The following is a 21,136-nucleotide window of genomic DNA, read 5'->3' as shown; positions in this document are numbered from 1 at the left end:
TTGCTCTAAGATTCCCATTTGCTGACTTAGCAATAAAGAACTTTCCTTAATAAGTATTTCGACCATAGAGTTTAGAGGCTAAAAATTAATAGAGAAGATTAAAATGAGTTTGAGGTGGAAAGAAATATAGCATAGGGAGGTGTTTGTAATGAAATGGATTACAAAATTGCTACCGAAGTGAAACTATTGTTCTGGGGAATTTGGTAGTGAGTAACTGCTATGGAATGTGGGAGTTAAGAAATAATACTATTTATTGAGCATTTACTGTGTTCTAGGTACTGTGTTATGAGTTCTTCATATAATATTTCATCTACCCCCCCTCCCACATCCCTATGAGGTATAACTAGGAAATTGAGGTCTAGATGTGTTGTTACATAAGAAGTGGCTCAAGCCCTGATCCAGGGGATTCATTTTTGTATTTTTTGAGATGCATCAAAACATAAAGCATTTTTATTAATTTATCAAGAACATTTGTATAAATCTTACATTTACTAGAGTTTTCATGTGAGTATTTAGAATTTCAAGTCATTAATTGGTTTTAAAATGTTATTTAAGCCTATTTAATTTGGAGTATTTCTGTCATTGGAAGCTATGCAAAAATTTTGGAAAAACTTTTTCAATTAGTTGAGATGCATACTTGTGGAATCTGAGATTGTGCAGGAGAAAAACAGTCTTGTTTACTCTCTGACTGTAGCCATGAAGTCCCTGTGCTAATGTTGTATTAAGAACAAGTGTACAGAATCATTTAGCCATATTTTCAGGGGTGCATGATTTTTGCTGTTAGCCTAGAGCTTGTCAGGCAAGGACTGGGTGAATACTCTGCTGCCCAGTAGACAAGATAACATTTGACACAGAAGATGCCCACATGTTGATGAGACCTTCTCTCAGAGCCCATCTTGCTTGGCTCATTGTCACACATGTGCTCTCAGGGCAAGTGGGTGAGGGGACCTACAGCCATGAGGGTCTCTTTCCACAGCGAAAGGCTGTTGGGTTGCAAGTTATTCGCAGTCATTGGGGGAAACAATTCTTTTTTAGTTGCAACTGTGAAATATTGTGCAAATGGCATTGGAGCACAACAGACTATCTCTTGATTCTTGTCCTCTAAGAACGTAGAATTCACTGGGAAAGATAACACATAATCACTTGAAAAGTAAGGTTAGAGGAGGAAAAAGATAATTCCTGGTCCCCTTCCTATTTCTCCCTAGTACCTTTTTCATGAGGGTAGCGACTTAGTCCTTCTGCTCATTGATGTCTCCGCAGCCTCTGGAACAGAGCCCACACAGAGACACTCAGTACACATGTACTAGTATGGAAGGAATTGAGGAAGGCCTTCATAGAGGCAAATGGCATTTAAGGTAGTTCTTTGTAAAAGGAGATTTATAGGTATGTATTGGGGGGTGGGGAGTCAGGAAAGAATAAGGTCTGTTTGGGGAGAACTATTTTGGATGAAGTGAGGGGCTGATGAAGGAAAAATTTGGGATATTGTAAAAAAAATAGGTGGGAGTCACAGTTCCACACTTTGGAGCACATTGGATTTCTGGCCAAGGAGTGCTCAGTTTGTGCTGTGTGTTGTCCTTAAAGGAGTAGGTTAGAGCAGTAAAACAGACCAGGGATGTGATCTGACTTCCCCAGCCCAGAAGACAAATTGCATGCTCACCTTCTAAATTATTGTTGCTCATATAGGAGAATTTGGTTTTTACTTGCACTGAATAGATGGATTATTTGAAATGAAGCCATTGTAATTTGCTGACATAATCACTAGGCTGTAGTTTGTGGCAGAGATATCATTGAAACTGTTTTAGCTGGTTTCTATTCCTAGTCACTTGAGGGATTCCTGGCTTGGATTATACTTTTACTTTTGCCTGATCTCTCTACAGAAGAATAAACAGGGGGAAAAGAATAAAAGGTAAATGAATATTTGCTGATCCATGGAAGTGTGCTAGTCACTTTTACATATATAATGTTATTACCTTATTATATTTCATAAACCCATCCTAATCTAAAGAGTATAAAAATGCATATTAAAATGTTAAAAGGTGAACCCATTTGATAAAAGGAAAAAGAGATAAGAAAACTAATGGAAGCCAGTGGAGTTTGTTGCACAAATACCTGCAATGACACTTGTACTCTTGCTAGAGGTGGTTACAGATTGGATTTGGGGCTTTTTGAATTCTAGTGCAGAGAGCAAAACATGGTGAGTTATATGGTTCACAGTGTTCATGAAATAAAAAGATATCGAATATTCCGGAGCAGCCCAGCTAGTTCTGGAACCTAAAAGAATTTTCTCGTGAGTCCTTATGAAGAAGACTCTTAAACATTTTATTTTGGCTGCCAGTGGAAAGGGTTGATGTCCTCTATGAAAACCGAGGAGTCAGAGGAGATGCCCTGCTGCCTCGAATGGACTGAGGTGGGAGCTGTGGGCAGGGCCACGACTGTCATCTTCAGCCCCTATGTACCTCATGGAGTAGCTTTGCAATGAACTCCCTGAGATACACTTTGTATCCTCTTCATATCAGTCTGCAGTTGTGCTTGTTTATTTGTTCAATGTCTCTTCTCTCAAATAGACTGTAATCTGCACAAGGGGAGGGCTTTGCATATCTTACTATCCTCTCGTCACTACAGAGCACAAAATCCATATACATTAGGAGCTTAATACAAATTTATTGAAGGAAGGAAGGACTGCAAAGAACTGGTGATAAGATGTATCCTAAGGTAACTGAATTAATTAGGGATTTTTCACTTATTTATAAATCCGGTTACATTAGTTTGCTAGCTGTAAGAATATTTGCAATGTTTATCAGGATTATTGATCTTGGAACAGCTGATAGAAGACATTCTTCTGGTCAATAATCGGATAACATCAGATGGCCAGTTGTCTGTTGAGGTCACCCCATACAGGAAATCTTTAGAGTAGGTTTTATAATCCATATCTCACCAATTAGGAGACAGACTCACAGAGATGTTGAATTAGGTTTTTCCCCCCCTACTTATAAAAATAATGAAAAAACACTTTAATCAAGACATTTTCATGAGCATGTAATATAATTTGACTGTAGTATATAGGTGGCAGCTACATTCACAAACATTAGTTAAATGTTAGGCATTTCTAAAACAATCGAGGGGTTTGTGGATACCAGTTGTATGTCCAACCACTGCTTGCTTCCTTTTTGAATACGGATTACTGTCATTCCTGGTGAGAGAATGTATGAATTTCATTGCCTGTGGTGGTTGATTAAGGGCTATGTCCTCCCACCCTGCAGGGACACAGAGTACAAAGGGCTGCAACTCTCCCTGGATCAGATCTCAGCCTCCAAACCAACCTTCTCCTACGCCAACAGCTCCACTCCTACCATGCCTGACAACAGGAAGGGGGCCAAGTCCAGACTCTCCAGTTCAAAGTCAAAGTCCAGGACTTCCCCATACCCTCAGGTATGTGAGTTGCCATTTTGCAAATTCCTTTTTTTGTGTGACTTGGTTTGGTCTCATCGTGGAAGAAGTATAAAAACTGTTTGGAATGAATTACCTGGTTTTAATAAATTTAAAACCTTTATAAATCTGGAAAGCTTTCTAAAACTATTTTCTTTCTCTTTTTTTTTTCTTTAAAAAACCAACTAGTAAAAATTTAAAAAGATCTCGTGGTTTACTGCTTTTTTATAAAGGTTGTGAGCGTCTCAGTTTGCAGTCAGAACTATAACTTTGTTATTTCAAGGACATTAATCCAACACCCTCCCTCTACCCCCACAACGATTAAGCAGAAAGGTGTAGCCAGCATAGCAAAATATGGAAAACAAGAACTTGGTGTAGAAGAATTGACAGGAACGGAAGTCAAAGGAAATTAAGAAGTGGAGGCAAAGGATCAAGGATGCATTTCATCAGATTTGAGCACAGATGGACTATTTATGGAGAGGAATGAAACAGGGAGGGTCTTCCAGATGGCAGGAGTGGTAGGAAAAGCAACTCTTCTCATCTCTGCAAGGTGGTGAGCTGATGAGACCCAGAGGAGGCATTCAGGAACACTTTAAGGTACAAAGAGGAGTCCTGATTCTTGGAAGGAAAACCTTTTTCTGATCAGTCACTGAGATATAGAAACTAGACTGTGTCAAGGTGTGTATACTCTCGCCTGGCCTGACGAGAGTAGGACAGAACTGGGGCTTCCTCACTCCCAATATACTATGACCACCTCACTTCTATCCTGTCTTTAAGGGTGTCATATTGAACTTCCTGCAATGTACTAGAATGACTTAGGAGGTGATCCCTCGGCGAATATAAAACCAAATGGGATTTGAAGTTATTTCATCAAAGAGGCCTTAATCATTTAGGTTTTTAATATATTTTTAATGTAAAAAATGGCAATCTATTATGTACAGAAGTGAATATTTCCTTACTTATCAGAGCATATTATTCTGTTGATTTTTACAAGTAAATAGTGTTGGAGGAAATGTCATTGACTGACCTAATGGTCCCTAAGAAGCTACTATTTGATAGATTATTGTAGTGGTTTAGTATATGAAGATGAGAAGATCATGGCTTCAGGAGACTTATATCACATGGTTTAAAATCTCCCTCAAAAGACCAGATGTCTTTGCTCTGATGAAAGGGAGGAAAGTAGATGTGTGATGCCTAGACATTTTTCAACAGACACCTTCTGTTACGAGGACTGAGCACTGTACTTATAAAGTGCATTTGATTTAAAGTCACCATGGAAGAGGAATTTTATCAAATATCTGAGAAGCTTTTCTTATTAGTATCTTGTACCTTGGGAAAAGTTTACTTTCTCTTTTACTATTGGAAAGGGTGGGTTATATCTTTTGGTAATTCTATCCTTAAATACATAGGAGAGTTGGCACATAGATGAAATAATTTAAATTAGGAAGTGCTAAGTTAAGAAGGAGTTTGTCTATTATACAGAACAAAATATCCCCATTGAACTTCCAAAACCTCACTGTCTAAGTTATGTTTTCTTTCATGCTCAGCTCTTAATGTCTAAAATTTTTATTTGTTTACTTTAAAAGTAACTGCTAATTAAAAAAAGGTTTTAACTGCCATTAGGCTGCTTCTTGTGTGTGGGGGTATGAGTTAATTTGAAAATTATACATATTCTGTGGTTTTAATAAAAAGTAATACAGAGTAGTGGAAAGTAAAATATCCCTTTTTATTCCCTCATTTTCCCTCTCTGAATTTGTGCTTTATTCTAGAAATGTTCTATGAGGTATAAATCATGCACATGCACACACATATGTCCACCTAGGATGTCTCTTGATGTTTGTGTGTTCATTTTTGTGGTTAATACATATATAAATGCAGTCCTTAGAATTTTAGCAGTATGTCTCACTTGAAATTGTGCAGTCATGAATTAAGTTTATTTAACATTTATGCATCTGGTAAAGGTTATTCTTTAATTGTGTTTACTTTAGATAATCATGGGTGGCTGATAGACAAGATGATGTGCATTTGTAGTGAATTGTCATGGGTAAGCAGAGGATTCTCTGGGGACACATTGGAAAAGCATGGCATCTTGGGCAAACTTACTACTATACCATCATCTTGAATTCCAAATCCTCAAGAGTTTTAAAGAAAAAGATATTCAGCTTCTCAAAAGTCTTATTTGGTTCATATTTATCCTTCTTAGTTTTTAATTTTCATGTAATACATATTTGAGTCAGTAGATGCTAGCTGAGCACCTGCATCAGAAAGATGCTATGCTGGCCATTGTGGTTAAGGAGGGCAGAGGTTGGGTAAAAGGTACTATAATATAAAGAAGTGGTGTATGAAGTGTTCTTAAATTTTGTGGTACAGTTGGAATAAGTTATATATTTGAATACACAGTATATAGGAGATGGCATATACAAAGGGCTTTACAAGTGTTGTCAGCTACAGGCACTCTAGCCTGGATGGTTGGGGAAGTTGTTGTAGGTGATCTGGTTTTGAGGGTAGAATTCAGGGATGTGGGCATAAGGGAAAGGAGAGGATACTTCAGGATGACCAAAATCACGAAGAAATTCAGGAATGCATTGTTTGTGTGACTGGGCTTGGAGGTGAAGTGTGGGAGGGTAGGCTCCTGTGAATATGGACTAGGGGTGATATGTTTGGAAACATTAAATGGTACTAACTGTCTACTTGGTCAAGGAGTTTAGAGTTTGCTTTGTGGAGAACCAGCAAAGGTTTTGAATAGAAAATGAGAGCATTCATGTGGTTGAAGCAAAACAAACTACTTAGGAGACTCATATTGATAAGTCCTGGTGTGAGTGCATGAAGGTCTGAACTCAAGTTCTTGACTGAAGTAAAAGGTGTTGTATAGAAAGAATGGGCAATTTTCGGTCTTTGGCTGCTTGCACCTCTTCTTGTTATAGATATATTTTGATCGTTATAGATTTATTTTGAAATTACATTTTAAAGCTTAATTTTTCTTCATATAAATATCCATCCAGAAGTGGAATTTCTGGGTTGCATGGTAGTTCTATTTAAAAATATATTTAGGAACCTTCATACTATTTTCCATAGTGGCTGCACCAATATATAATCTCACCAACAGTGCAAGATGGTTACCTTTTCTCCACATCCCTACTAACACTTGTTATTTGTTGTCTTTTTGATAACAGCCATTCTAGCAGGTGTGAAGTGATATCTCATTGTAGTTTTTATTTGCATTTCCCAGATGATTAGTGATGTTGAATATTTTTTTTAATATGTCTGTTGGCCATCTGTATGCCTTTTTTGAAGAAAATGTCTGTTCAGGTCCTCTGCCCAATTGGATTGTTTTTTTTATTTTGATGTTGAGTTATATAAATTCTTTATGTATATTTGGATATTAACTCCTTATCAGATGTATCATCTGCAAATATCTCCTCCCATTCAGTAGGTTACCTTTTTGAAAGATACATGCACCCACTATGTTCATTGCAGCATTATTCACAATAGCAAGATATGAAAGTAACCTAGGTGTCCATTGATAGATGAATGGATAAAGATGTGGTATCTATATGCAGCGAAACATTACTCAGCCATAAAAAGAAGAAAATCTTGTCATTTGCAACAAAACGGATGAACTTAGAGGGTACTAAGTCAGAAGTAAGTCAGATAGAGCAAGACAAGTACTGTATGAATTCACATACTTGTGGAGTCTAAAAAACAAAATAAAAACAGAAACAGATGCATATATGCAGAGAACAAACTGATAGTGCTACAGAGGAAGATAGTGGGAGAATTGGGGGAAAGGTGAAGGGGAATAAGAGGTACAAACTTCCAGTTATATAAAAAAAGTCATGGGGATATAATATACAGCATAGGAAAAATAGTCAATATTATTACAATAACTTTGTATGGTGACATATGTTTATTAGACCAACATTGTCATGATCATATCATAAGGAATAAAAATGTTGAATCATTCTGGCATGTACCTAAAACTAATATAATACGGTATATCAACTAGACTTAGTAAAAGATAAAGTTTACTTTCTGTAGCTTATGATACACTTGTACTGAATTTCCACTTACATATTATTGATAGACACATAATAAATGCATTTTTAGTTACTGAATAATTAAGCTTTTGTGTTTAATTTTAAATACTTCCTCTTTTCTCAAAAAAAGAGAAAAATCTTTTTGTTGTTGTTATTTTCGTGTTTACATATTTGTGGCATGCAATTTTCATCAGCATTTTAAAGAGGCAGTTTCCAGAGCAAAACTGACCTCATAGGGTAACAGGCTTTGCCTTTTATTAGTTATAAAAATGTTGTTTCAATAATTCTGTCTATATTATTTATTAGGTTCTTTGTTCTATTATGTTCATTAAAAACATATCTAGACATTTCTCACAAAGATTTGAAGAGTGGTAAACAGCAACATTGCTTTTTGGAATTATTTAAGCACACTTATTGGAACATGCAAGACATGCACAAATTGTAATTCACTGCCACCACCAGTCTGCAGCAGTGATGAACTTTCAGGTCCCCTTCTGGTATGCAATGCCCTTGGGAATGATTTTAGACTTGATTATATTAGAGTCACTTAATGAATGACTCAATCACCTTTACCCTCTATGTATTACTTGGGACAAGATAGGTCAAAATAGAATTGTTTTGAATGGTTTCAAGAAAATTGTTGTAAGAAATATTATAGTTAATTTCTAAATACTCTGAAGATAGCTACTATGCTGCTATATAGCAGCCATCTTATCTTTATGACAGTTGTATTTCATTGTTATTAGGTTTATATTCATGAAAATAATTACTGCCAGTATGTACCCTTCTGCGTTACTGAATCATCCTGCCCTCCTTTAGGTTTTTCCCTGGTCACTAATAACCAATCCACTATATGATTCCATAACAACAGGGCATGCATGCGGCAGGTTATGCTTCTGAAATCTGAAAGTATTTAATCACTTCCTAGAGGTACACTGTAACACTTGCAAATTTTACTACACATCTGTTGCTTTCAATAATCCCACAGAACACATTTAGTTTTCGTTGCTAGCAACCTGGCTTCCTGTTGGTAAAGGAAAAAACTCTTTCTGCAAAGGTTCATCTGGCCTCAAAAATACACCAGGGACTGCAATGCTGCCTTTTTAAATTACAGAGAAAAGAAGGACCAAGATTTCTCCAGTGTAGTTTTTCCTTATACATACTACTTTTACCACTACCAGGATAGACATCCCTTCATTTCATGTTTTGTATGCAACATGAGAATATGAAATCCTTAACAAAAAGATTTTAATACATACTGCAAAAAATGAGGTTATCTTTTCAGAAATTTTTTACACTGTATAGTATAATTTTTAAACTATACAGAATATACACTATTCTCAAAAATATAGACTTGTTTATATTTTCTGACCATGTATGAATTTGAGATCAGTCTCCTTTTTTTCTAGAAATATCAGATTATTAGAGTGAACCTTTATAGTCTTTCTAGATCATCTACATAAATTGAAACATTTTGACCTCTGTGTTACAGATTTGTGCTTTGGTTTTTACTAACTCTTGCATTTAGTTGAATATTATGTGGATGGGCAGACAGGCATCCAGGGCTGTTGGCTGGTGCCCATCCTTCCCTGATTACTAACAGGTTTTCTCCATGATCACTTTATGGGGTCACTCCCTAATGACACAGTTCCCCATTTATTAGCTTTCTTTGACTCCCAAATGTACCCGTCACAAACCCTGCTTCTCTATCCTCACTGAGCACACGGGTTTCAGGAGGAACCCAGGTGCCTTATTTGAAATAGGCTAGTGAAGTCTGCTACAAAGGACACATGTACTTGCTGAGGGGATGTGCAGGATAAAGGAGCAATCTTATTAAGGGTGCCTGCAGAGAAACGTGACATTGTAGGAAGTATGATGGATAGAATGGGTGATGAGATGGAAGGGAACAACAGTGGGGAGAGGCAAAGTGGTGGGTTCTGGTACAGTCTCCCTAAGCCACTATCAGAAATTTCTTTCTCTCTGACCTTGCTTTGGGGCATGATAGTATAAGATATCGATTAAAGAAAGGTCCATATTTATGATAGATAAACTAGGTATGTGGATTAGAAATAGGACCATATGCTTTTTTGTTGGTTTACTCAAGTGGGCAGATATCTTAACTCGTTCATTGATTTTTATGACAGTATCACAACATATAGTGATATATGTCACATACAATGCATTCCCAAGAGTGAGAATGAAATGACAACAAATCTCACAAAAATTTAAATAAACAGATGGCTATATTTAATCACATTAGATTTATAAGCAAGGAAGCAAGACATTATTGACTAGGAAAAGATCAATGAGAAGAAAAAATAGAAACAGCAGCTTCAATGAGGGAGGTGGAATGAAATTTAGCCAAAGTGAGAAGATGAAGAAAATTTTGGAGGAAGTTAATGGAGACTCTTAAGGTTCATTAGGACAGGAGATGTTGCTCTTGATAACCAGGCACCTGATTGCCTTGGGCACCTGAAAGTCCTTAGTAGTTACTGAATGAGTGTATGAATGAATCAATGGATGAGTCCACAAAGGTGATAGGATAGGTGCAGAAACAAAAGAGGGGAGTGATGAGATATTCTGGGGATATAGTCCTTGCCTCTGGGGATATAGTCCTTGCCCCTGAGGGCTTACAGATTCAGTAAAATGTAAACGGAGAATATAAACAGGGTGGTATGTATGTAATAAAGGCATGTGGTGGAGGCAGTGGTGGTAGTTGAGGTGGTGTGTGTTATGGGTAGGCCTGTTCTTTCAGCAGTGGTCTGGAGGTGGGAGTTGGGGGCTGACAGTGAATGACATCTAGGTCTAGAGACCAGCATGCCATGGGGAGTTATCAGTGGGTCAAATTTATTCTTGATTGCAGTGGGGCTATGGGATGACAGCTACTAAATCCCTGTACCCCTTGGATGCCCCCTCAAGGACCAGACTCATATTCTATCTCCCAGGTGTGGTTTTCTCTCTCTTCACTCATTTACTTTTCTTTCTTTCTTTTTTTTTTTGTTCATCAGATTGTTTATTCACTTGATTCTTAGATTCACTTGTTTTTTTTTGTTTTGTTTGTTTTTGTTTTTGTTTTTTTACTATCCCCTGGCCTCCCCTACCCCCCAGTGTCTTATGTCCATTGGTTATGCTTATATGCATGCATACAAGTCCTTCGGTTGATCTCTTACCCCTCTCCCTCCTGCCCCCAACCCTCCCCTGCCTTCCCACTGCAGTTTGACAATCTGTTTGAGGCAGCTCTGCCTCTGTATCTATTATTGTTCAAAAGTTTATAATGGTCTCTATTATCCATGAATGAGTGAGATCATGTGGTATTTTTCCTTCATTGACTGGTCATTTACTTTTCATTTCCCATCACTGGTGTCCTAAGAACTCCCTCAATGGAGTATTATAATACATCTTAATTTTTTCCCCAGTTTGGGAAATTTTCCTCTCTACTCTGCCCTGCCTCCCAGATTGACCTTAAAAGACCACTGATCATGTCAGTGCTTACAGACCGTCCACCACCCTAGCTGTCACTTAAGGTCACTTATAATTGAATCCTAAATTACCTGAACCCTGTGATCCAGACAGACCCCTCTGCACATTATTTGCTGAATGCATTGTCCTTACCTACCTCCATGCTTGAGCTCATGCATTTTTCAAAATTCTGCCTATTTTTTTAAGGCCCAGATTGAGTGCAATTTCTTTCATGGTATATAACAGTTACATCTCTACTTTTGACCTCTATTTAGAATAGTGTATGTCCTACCACCTTTTGGATATGCCATATGTCCTCTGTTGGCCCATAATTTCTTTGAAAGTAGTAACCATGTCTATTTGATTTCCACCCCTCACCTGTCCCAGCACCTAGTATGGTGTCTTCCACATATTTACTTACTAAATGTTAATAGAATGATTTAATAAACAAATATATTTAAAAGAATGGGAATACTTTGTTAATTGTTTGTAGAGGTATAAAAACAATAGGAGGGAAAATACTCTGCTACTCAGGAATTTATAACCTAGAAGATATGCTTTCAAACAACCTAGAGATGATTTTACAAATGCCAAATCCTTCAGTGCAAATCAAACACCTAGGTGCTTAGGAGGAATTAGATGTGGTGGAAGCTACAGACTCTTTGAAGAGTGAAACTATGAACATGCAAAGGCAAGGGACCATCCATATCCATCCTGAAGTGGGTTTTCTGATCATGTTCCTTTTGTCATCCCCAGTGAAACAATGGAAAGATATGACAGTTGATATTTGCTTTCTCTGTTTGTGTTTTAATTATAAAATAATGTGAATGTCTGTGCAGGAAATGCTGTTTGGCTCTGTCTTCCATCTCAGGAACAAGTCCTTGTTTATGGGCACATCCCTGGCTCCAGGGCTCAGTTCCCATGCTTTCTAGATCAGTGTCTCATTCTTCTTCCAATAGCTCCACACATCTTGGTCCTACACCATTAGTCTTAGTATGCAGTATAAGAGATAGATTTGATGGCTTGGTTTTTGATCTTCTGGACATAACGATTATGAGGCCATGCCCCTTCATGTTTCTTGGCCCTTGGCTCCTCTTCTGCCCCATCCCCACTGTCTCTATCTGGTTCCAGATTCTCCAGAACACTCCATCATCATGTTTAGACTGCTTTATCATTCTCCTTGTTGTTCTTTCTGTCTCTGATCCTTCCTTCCAGGGTAATCTTTTCGAAATATCAGTTTTGCCATGTACCCAACTCATCCATCCTTATTTAAAAAGCTACAGAAGCTCGTTATTGATTACACAATGAGGTCCAGTCTCTACAATCTGACCCAGGTTGTACTGCCTACTCCTTCAGCTACCCCTACATCAGCTCTGCCCTCTAACTGGAGTCTGCTGTGTCCTCTCCTTGAAGACACTTTTCCTTTTGATCTTAAATCCTATGCACCCCTACACCACTGCTGCAGCATCACCTCTTGTCCCCACAGATCCCTGGCTATGAGGCATAATTCATGTTAAACACGTCTCTGTTTTATAACCTAGGATGATTTGGATCTGTGGGAGATATAATGTCAAAAAAGAAATTGGGCAGCGGGTAAAACAGCTGGGCTGAATCAAACGGAAAGCCTCTGCTGCTGGCTTAATGGAAGTGATAGCTGGAATGTGTGATTCTGCTGAGCCCACCATTTCCAAGATGTATCCAAAAAAATTTATTATAGAAAAATCTATAAAATCAAATTTAGTTAAAAATAAACAGTGAAATTAAAGAGAGCAGTGCCTTATTTGAAAGTTCTCGGTGGGTTTTGAGCCTCTAATAATGAGAACCTTCTAGAGTTAAGAACCTTGGATTTGGATATCTTTAGGAAAGCTAGATTTCTTTAACTTTCCTGTCTTTCACAGATTTTAAGGAAACCCCCTTAGCATATTATAGTGCATTGAATTGCTGTGTGTGAAGGTCAGAGTTCTGATGTATATTGTTTAATAGGTAGTTATAACAGTTTTAATAGTTTTCCTCATTATTTTGCTGAGCTTGGCTTAGAAGAATATAGGTAGGTCCATACTTCTGTTTACACACAACAGTTTGAAATTGATTAACTCAGTAGAGGGCCTTTGAGCTTCAATTTATTTTCACAAAATTACAAATCTGATAGATCTCTTTCAGTGTGCAGAAGGCAGCAGTACGCCTGCCAAGCTGTTGGCTAAATTCTAGGACACTGCCAAGAGCAGCTTGGGCAGCCCCTCCTTTGTCCAGACCCAGAATAAAACAGTGGATGACCAAACAATGCTGCAGTAAGGTGTGAGCAGGTGGCACCACCTGTATCCATCTAATTCAAGCTCATCTAATCTGCCACTTATATGTGAAAAACCAGAGAGAGAGAGTATTGGTGAAAGGATGGAAACAGATCTGGCTTATGCTGAAAGCCCCTAATAGAAGATTATCATAAAAACTAGCTACACGTCCTGGAAACCCAGGATTTACCCAATGGGCTAGAGCTATTTCTGTATTACCTTTGCAAGTGGGGATATTCTTGATCATTTATAGCTGTGTACGCCAGGACATTAAAAAGCTTATTTAAATATTTATTCTATGTTTACTACCTGTGTAAAATCTTCGGTGCAACGAAAATTCCAGCAAGCCTTTAGTACTGTACCTTTGAATTTACAAAAGGATGTGGATTGTAGATTTCATGGTTTGGGAACAGCTCTCTCCATATGGACCTCTATAGGAGACTCCTTATAGAATTACAATGAAGGAAACCCTGCCTCTGGTCCGGAGTGCTGGTTCCCTTCCAGCTGTACATCACCCTGACAGCTAATGAGATGTCGACTATGGTTACTTTTCTGTGAGAAAAATGAGTGAACCAAATCCCAGGAACATTTTTGTAACTGTGGGGGGTGGATTAAGAGAAGGCTTATGACATTTCAAACCACATTTAAAGCATGTTAAAAAACTTCCCATGTTTCTACTTCATAAAATATGTCAGAGATTTTACAGGTATAAAAGATTTCTCACCAGAATATTCTTTGAGCTAAAAATAACTAAACTGTGGATTAAAGTTAAAAACAATGTCGCAATAAATAATAGGTTGAACTGTAAGTAGAGCACATGAAAAATGAGTGAAAAGTCTTGTGAACATGTTCCTAACAATTGATTTTGAGGAGCTGACAATTGACACGATTTCCTAAAATGAAGAAAGACATGACCAACATAATTAAAGTTTCTAATAATGGAATTTGAGTATTTGCTTTCTAATTACTTATAGTATAAATGGAAATATTTATTGCTCAATTCCTCTAGTGAAACCATCCTCAACTCTGGAATGTTACTCAAGATTGCTGTTTTTTTCCCTTTCAAATGCATTCTCTAATTTTTCTTGAGGAAGTCTTTTTTAAAGATTACCTCTTTTGGAGTTCTATACCATTAAACTGAATTTCATTAAAATTTCATGAGTTTTTCCCCCTCAAAGATACATATTTGTGAGACTTGTGTAGAAATCATGTTATACGTAGCCATTCTTAATGTATATTCTGCATAGAATTATTCTTGCTGTTGATTAATAAGACAACGAATTAGATATGAAATGGCAGCAAAAACTTTCTACCTACCACTTTTAGGAGAGCAGGAATGTAGAAAATAATGTCTATTTGATATCCTCTTTGCAATTTCACTTAGCTCTGATTTCTAGATGTTACAGTTTACTCCGGTTAGAGATGGACTCTATTATTTCACTGCTGTTCAGTTACATTATCACAGGCACATGTTTTCAGTCAGCCTCTCAGATTAGCAAAATATCTTGCATAATTGTCATTTTAAAATGCATTTGATTGTGACATTAGTTTCTCTCTTACCCTGATGTTTATCCTTGAGAAAGCCCCCAATAATTTCCAGTGTGTGGAAGCCAAAGCCATTCTTTATAGTAAACACAACTCCTGTTTGAGGGAGCAGCCCAGCAGTGGGGGTTATTTTAATGGACATGCTGTATTACTTTAATCTAACCCTTCTACCATCTGTTCTTCCCATAACAGTGAATGAAAAAAAAAAAGAAAAGAACATATTTTATGTTTCAGGGTTACATTAGTAAAAAGTAAGATAAAAGTGATTTAAAAGCATGCATATGTTCTTAGTACAATGCAGTCTGCATCTGTGATGTTTTTTCTCATGGTTCAGACACAAATCAAGAGGAAAGCTGCTCATGCTTGAGAGGGAAAGTTTTTCATGGAAAACAGGACTTTACCATAAGAGGGTCTCTCTCTTTATTTTACAGCTAAAAATGATAAAAACCTCAATGAGCTGCCAGAATAAAAATAGATAACTGTAACATCTATTGTTGGAACATCTGGCATTTTTCCTGAGTTGGGTGGTTGCTGCCACATCCAGATGAATGCCGAGCACCTGTCCGGAACATGCTGGTGAGGCAGGAATGAATCTCACGACTCTTATCAAAAGAGCAATATCTTTGGGCGTAATTGTGGTGAATGTCTGTGGGTGTAACTGTGGTAAATAGTGCTTCCGTGGTGAGAGGACATCACCCAAGGGTGTGAGCAGATGGTTTACTGGGTGTAGAGGTTGGAGACAGCCAACCTCTGAAAACATACTTGGGTTCCTTTACTGCTTAGAGGGTAGGACACTGCCATCATGGTTATCTAAGTACCTAAGCCTACATGAGCCGGAGGTACTGGAAAGAGTAAGGACTCTGGAGTTGTATTTCTCCTCCTAAACTTCATAATTGTAGGATCTTGGGCAATGTTTTTGAGCTTCATTTGTTTCATCTGTAAAGAGATTAGTAATACCTTTAAGGTGTTGTTAGCATTTAATAAGGTAATGTCTATGGGATCTCAGCGTAGTGACTAACACATAGCAAGTAGTTATTATTGTTGTTGTTATGGGTATTAGTTAGCATATGCAAATCAGATGGTAAATTGCCTTTTAATCAGTCAGTTCATTTTCTCTTCCTAAGCAATCACAGTGTTAAAAGAGAGAGTAACGGCTCCCTTTTGTGAACTCCTAAACTATATTTTTTTTTCTCTCTATTTGGGTCCTTGTCATATTCTAACTTGTATTAAAGCTATGTTTTGTGAACATAACTTTATTTATTAAGTTATTTATACTCTTCCTAATGTGAACACCTGGAAGGTGGAGCTTTATTTTTCATATCATCTAGCACTTTGCCTTGCAAAAAGTAGAGACTCAAATATTATAATGAATTGTAGAAGTAATGATTGTAAATAGTTCCCATTGGATGCTTACAAAGCCCCAAATGATGGCTCAGGCCTTTTACTGGATGAGATACTAGTTTCTAGAAGGAATGATTCAGCTGGGGGAGATGGATGTCAGCTGACATCCATTTCTAGCAGCCATCCAAGCTCTTTGCCTGTCAGCTTTGGAGGGTGGTATTTGGTTTCATGTTATGAGAACCAGGGCATCCTTAACTGACTCATTTTTTTTTTAAATTTGCCAAAATGAATGTCTGCTTTGAAAAGTAAATTTTAAATAAGAAATATGGGTAAATTAAAGTGCATAATACTCTGAATGACAACAAATTTTCTAAGAAAGAAAAAACAGGTTTTAGCAATATCAATCAAAAACTAATTTTTAGTAAACTTTCTTTACTTGATTGATGTACCTAATTAAAATAGGAAATTAAATTATTCCATTTTATAGTCTTAAATATAGGAGAAAGTGTTGTTACATTTCAAAGGAAGAAGAACATATATTCTACAGCTTGTAAAACATGATTTTGTTTACTTGAAGATAGTATAGATACTGACAAGCACTAGGAGAACCATCTGCTGGTCTTGCATATATTCTAATTAATCATGATTCTCATCATTTCTCTACCCTTTAAAACAGATCTTTGGGCTTTCAATCAAAGTTTAGCTGGTAACAATTGTTGGTACCAAGGTGCATTTCAGCTTTGAAAACCAGAGTATTTGGAAGAAAGACCTAGTGTTTAGGTAATTGTCTAGTGGACTGATTTCTTTTTGCAGTTGGGATATTGATATCTTATCTTTTAACATATATGTTTTATCTTTTACATGCCTGTAAGATGGGTCTGAAAACACAGACTCTGGAAAATACAGTCTAGGGAAAATACCATTTTTACAGGATCGTGATTTGATAATCATGCCTGTTTACACATGTAAAAGTCTTTAATCAAGGACCTGTACATGCAACATACATATCTGTGACATGTTTGCATTTTTGAGAATGCTTTGGTGCATATTATTTAATTGATCTTCACAGCAATTCTATAATGTAGTCAGTTTCTATTCTGCAGGTGAGAAAAATCAAGGCCCAAGGACAGTGATCTTTTGTATAAGTCGTATTGGATGACAGTAGATCAGGTCTAATGCTGTTTTTATTAGAATCCCTAGTCAGTAACTTTAAATTGCATTTTATGCACAAAATATTAACAATCAGTAATAAAAACAAAGATATTTAAATAATTTAGTTATAGATAAACTTTCCATTTCTTCAGAAAAATTGTTTTTAATTAATGGCTTTGTCTCTAATCATTTTATAAAAATAAGACATAACTTTACTATATAGGATTTTTAAATTTTAAAACACTTATTTTGAAGTGATTTCATACATAAAGAAAAGTTGCAAGAAGAGTAAAGTATTCCTGTATACTAAACCTAGGTTCACCAATGCTTAACATTTTGCCATATTTGATTTGTCATTTTCTCTCTCTCTCTCCTCCTCCACCTTCCCTCATTATTTATTTTTTTCTGAACCATTTTAGAGTGGATTCCATATACGATGCCTCTTTACCTACAACAATATTTCAGTGTGTGTTGCTTGTTCTAATTTGTAATTCCTTAGAATTAGAAGTAGGACGCTGTAGTTTGTGTGAGGTGTTGCCAAATTCCACTCCACAGAGGATGTAATAGTTTGCTTCCACCAGCGACATGTGGAGGACAGTTCCCAACAAGCAAGGTGTTGTCAAGCTTTTGAATTTTTTCTAATCTGACCATGGAGAAGTGGTTCTTAGTGTTATTTTAATTTGCATTTATCTTATTGAAAAGTTAAACATCTTTTCATTTGTTTAAGGGCTAGTTCAATGTTTTTTTGTGAATAGTCAGTTTGTCTTTTGACCATTTTTTTTTAAATTGTGCTTTCTTTTGGCTTCTTTTGTTATTTTTCTAGCTTTTGAATTGAGAACTGAATTTATTTTTACTCTTTCATTTCTATTGATTTAGGTGTCTAAGCTGTGTATCCCATAAACCAGGATATGTAGTATTTTTATTAGCTCTTCCTCAGAAATTCTTTATGTTTGTATTTGCCTATCTCTCCCAAAGTGATTTAACAGCTTATTTTTCCCAGGTAGAAGGGTTTTTAAAATTTAAAAATTTTTTAAAAATCATTGTGATCAGAAAGTGGTGTTTATAATTTTTTTATTTAATGAAATTTACTGAGGTTTTCTTGTGGCCTAATACATTTTAATCAATTTGATGATTAGTTATGTATACTAAGAGAGATTCATTCTTTACTATCAGTGTGTAAAGTTTGATATATAGCCATAACATTTAATGGATTGGTTTTGTCTTTTAAGTCTGTAGTTTTTCTTTTTATTATTATTTTTGTCTTACATGTCCTGTACTGAGATTGGTGTCTTAGCCTCCTATTATTTGGGTGTTTGTCTGTTTTGCCTTGTATCTCCCATAGTTTCTTCTGTATATAGGTGGTATTACTGTTTATCTGATGAGTAGACAGAAAGGCAAAATTTTTTTTTAAGGAACAGGGAGCAACATGGTTAGATAAGAGTTTCAGAAGGATCTCTGAGATGGCCATGTTCTGGGAACCCTCAACTCTAGGCCATGTTGGGGGTTTGTGGGGTTCATAGTTTTTCCTCTGTCAGAAAGACAGAAAGAATGGTGATTTCCAGGGTTTGGAGAGTTATAGGAATTATTATTGAACTAGAAACCCCGTGCATGAAATTCATGCATGGGTAGGGTCCCTAGGCCTGGTCAGCGATCAGGGCTGATCAGGGCTGATCAGGGCCTTCCTTCCCTGGCTGCTGGCTGCTGGCCAGGGCCTTCCGTACCACCCCAAGGTGGTCAGTGCACGTCACAGCGAGCAATTGAATTCCCAGTCTCCCAGTTGAACTCCTGAGTGGACACTTTGCATATTAGCTATATATATATATATATATATATATATATATATATATATATATATATATATATATTAGAGAGGCCCAGTGCATGAAATTCGTGCACGGGGGGAGGGGGGGGGTTCCCCTCAGCCCAGCCTGCACCCTCTCCAATCCGGGACCCTTGGGGGATGTCTGACTGCCAGTTTAGGGCTGATCCCGGGGATTGGTCCTAAACTGGCAGTTGGATAGCTCTCTCACAATCTGGGATCACTGGCTCCTAACTGCTCACCTGCCTGCCAGCCTGGTTGCCCCCAACTGCCTCCCCCTGTCAGCCTAGTTGCCCCCAACTGCTCCCCCTCCGCCGCCGCCTGGTTACCCTGAACTGCACCCCCTGCCAGCCTTGTTGCCCACACAGCCTGCTGTTCAGTCATTACTGTTACTGTGATGGTGTCCCAGACAATTTGCATATTCCTCTATTATTAGTATAGATAGATGGGTATAGAGTTTCCATTTTGCAAGATAAAGAGTTCTAGAGATGGATGTTGGTAGTGGTTGCACAGAAATGTCACTGTACTCACTGCCACTGAATTGTACATTTAAAATGGGTAAGTTTGAAAGTTTATATTATGTATAATATTACCAAAATTAAAAATAAATTTTTAGAAAGGAAGGGAACAATTAAAGAGAACCAGGAGGTGGGAAACAATGCTGCTATAGACACTCACATATAGGTTTTTGTATAAATATAATTTTCCCTGATTTTGAAAAAAATGTTCAGGATTGCATATGGTAGTAGCACATTTAGTTTTTGTAAAATCTGCCAAACTGGTTTCTAGAGAGGCTGTATCATTTTACATTCCCACCAGCAATGTATGAGTGATCCAGTTTTCCTGCATCTTGATCAGCATTTGGTGTCACCATTTTTTATTTTAGCCAGTCTACTAGGTATGTAGTAATATTTTATTGTGATTTTAATTTGCATCTCCCTAATTGATAATGATGCTGACCATCTTTTCATGTGATTATTTGTTATTTATATATATTCAGTGAAATGTCTCTTCATGTCTTTTGCCCATTTTTAAAATTATTATTATTGGGGTTTGGGAGCTTTTTTATAGATTCTAGAAACTAGTCCTTTGTTTTGTATGTGGTTTGCAAATATTTTCTCCCTGTCTGTATCTTATCTTTTTATCTCCTTAATAGGGTCATTTGCAGAGCAAAAGTTTTTAATTTTTATCAAGTCTAATTGATCAGTTTTCTTTGATGATTGTACTTTAGGTATTGAGTTGAAGAACTCTTTATCTAGCCCCAGATCTTGACGCTTTTCTTTCATGTTATTTTCTAAAAGCGTTACAATCTTACTTTTGACATTTAATTTGTATGTAAGGTATGAGACTTAATTTGAGGTTCATTCTATTTTTGCCTATAGATGTCCAGTTACTCCAGCATCATTTGTTAAGTCTACTTTTCCTTTATTGAATTGCTTTTGCGCTGTGTCAAAAATCAGTTGGGCATATTTGTGTGGGTCTATTTCTGGGTTCTCTGTTTTGTTCTATTGATCTGTGCACCCGTTTCTCTACCAATAATACCACACAGTTATGCTTGCTATAGTCATATGGTAAGTTTTGAAGTTAGGTGGACATATTCTCTTACTTTATTATTCTTTTAAAAGTTGTTTTAACAATTCCAGTTCCTCTGCCTTCTATATAAATGTTATTCATATATTGAAAACTTTCTATCTTCTTTTAACTACTTTTTCTGATCCTTTTATTTTCTCTATCAAATGTTTCCTTACATGTTTTCCAGACTTTCTTCAATTCTCTTTTAAAATTTTTATTTAAATCTATTCTCTTTTTTACAATTTGTAATTTATAATTTCACAATTTGTAATTTAAATGAAGATTTATTCAATGTCTTTGACTTACTGAAGTTCCCCCCTGTCTTGTGGTTGTTGTTGGTTGTTTTTTTTCTTTGTAAATTTCTTAGTTTTAAATTTCTGATTCCAGCTGCTGTGCGCCCATCTGTGTATATATATTGTGTGTGTGTATGTGTGTGTGGGGGTGCATCTCCAAATGCTTGTTGATGCTTCTTATCACAGTTTGGAATGTCTGTTGTC

At 36.7% G+C, this 21,136-nt stretch overlaps 1 protein-coding gene across 1 annotated transcript in view; it reads left to right on the top strand.

Annotated features, from left to right (window-relative positions):
- Nucleotides 1–21,136, top strand: part of SIM1 (SIM bHLH transcription factor 1) — a gene marked incomplete at both ends in the record, with an annotated part of 66,634 nt that overhangs the window by 36,214 nt on the left and 9,284 nt on the right. Inside the window, one exon of the mRNA XM_081093963.1 lies at nucleotides 3,261–3,429. Within this exon, the coding sequence (XP_080950089.1) occupies nucleotides 3,261–3,429 (169 nt within the window). The remainder of the gene's footprint in view (nucleotides 1–3,260; nucleotides 3,430–21,136) is intronic.

Source organism: Myotis nattereri (genome assembly GCF_964212035.1).
Source record: "Myotis nattereri genome assembly, chromosome: 6".
NCBI lineage: Eukaryota > Metazoa > Chordata > Mammalia > Chiroptera > Vespertilionidae > Myotis > Myotis nattereri.
This window is presented reverse-complemented; position numbering and strand designations above follow the sequence as displayed.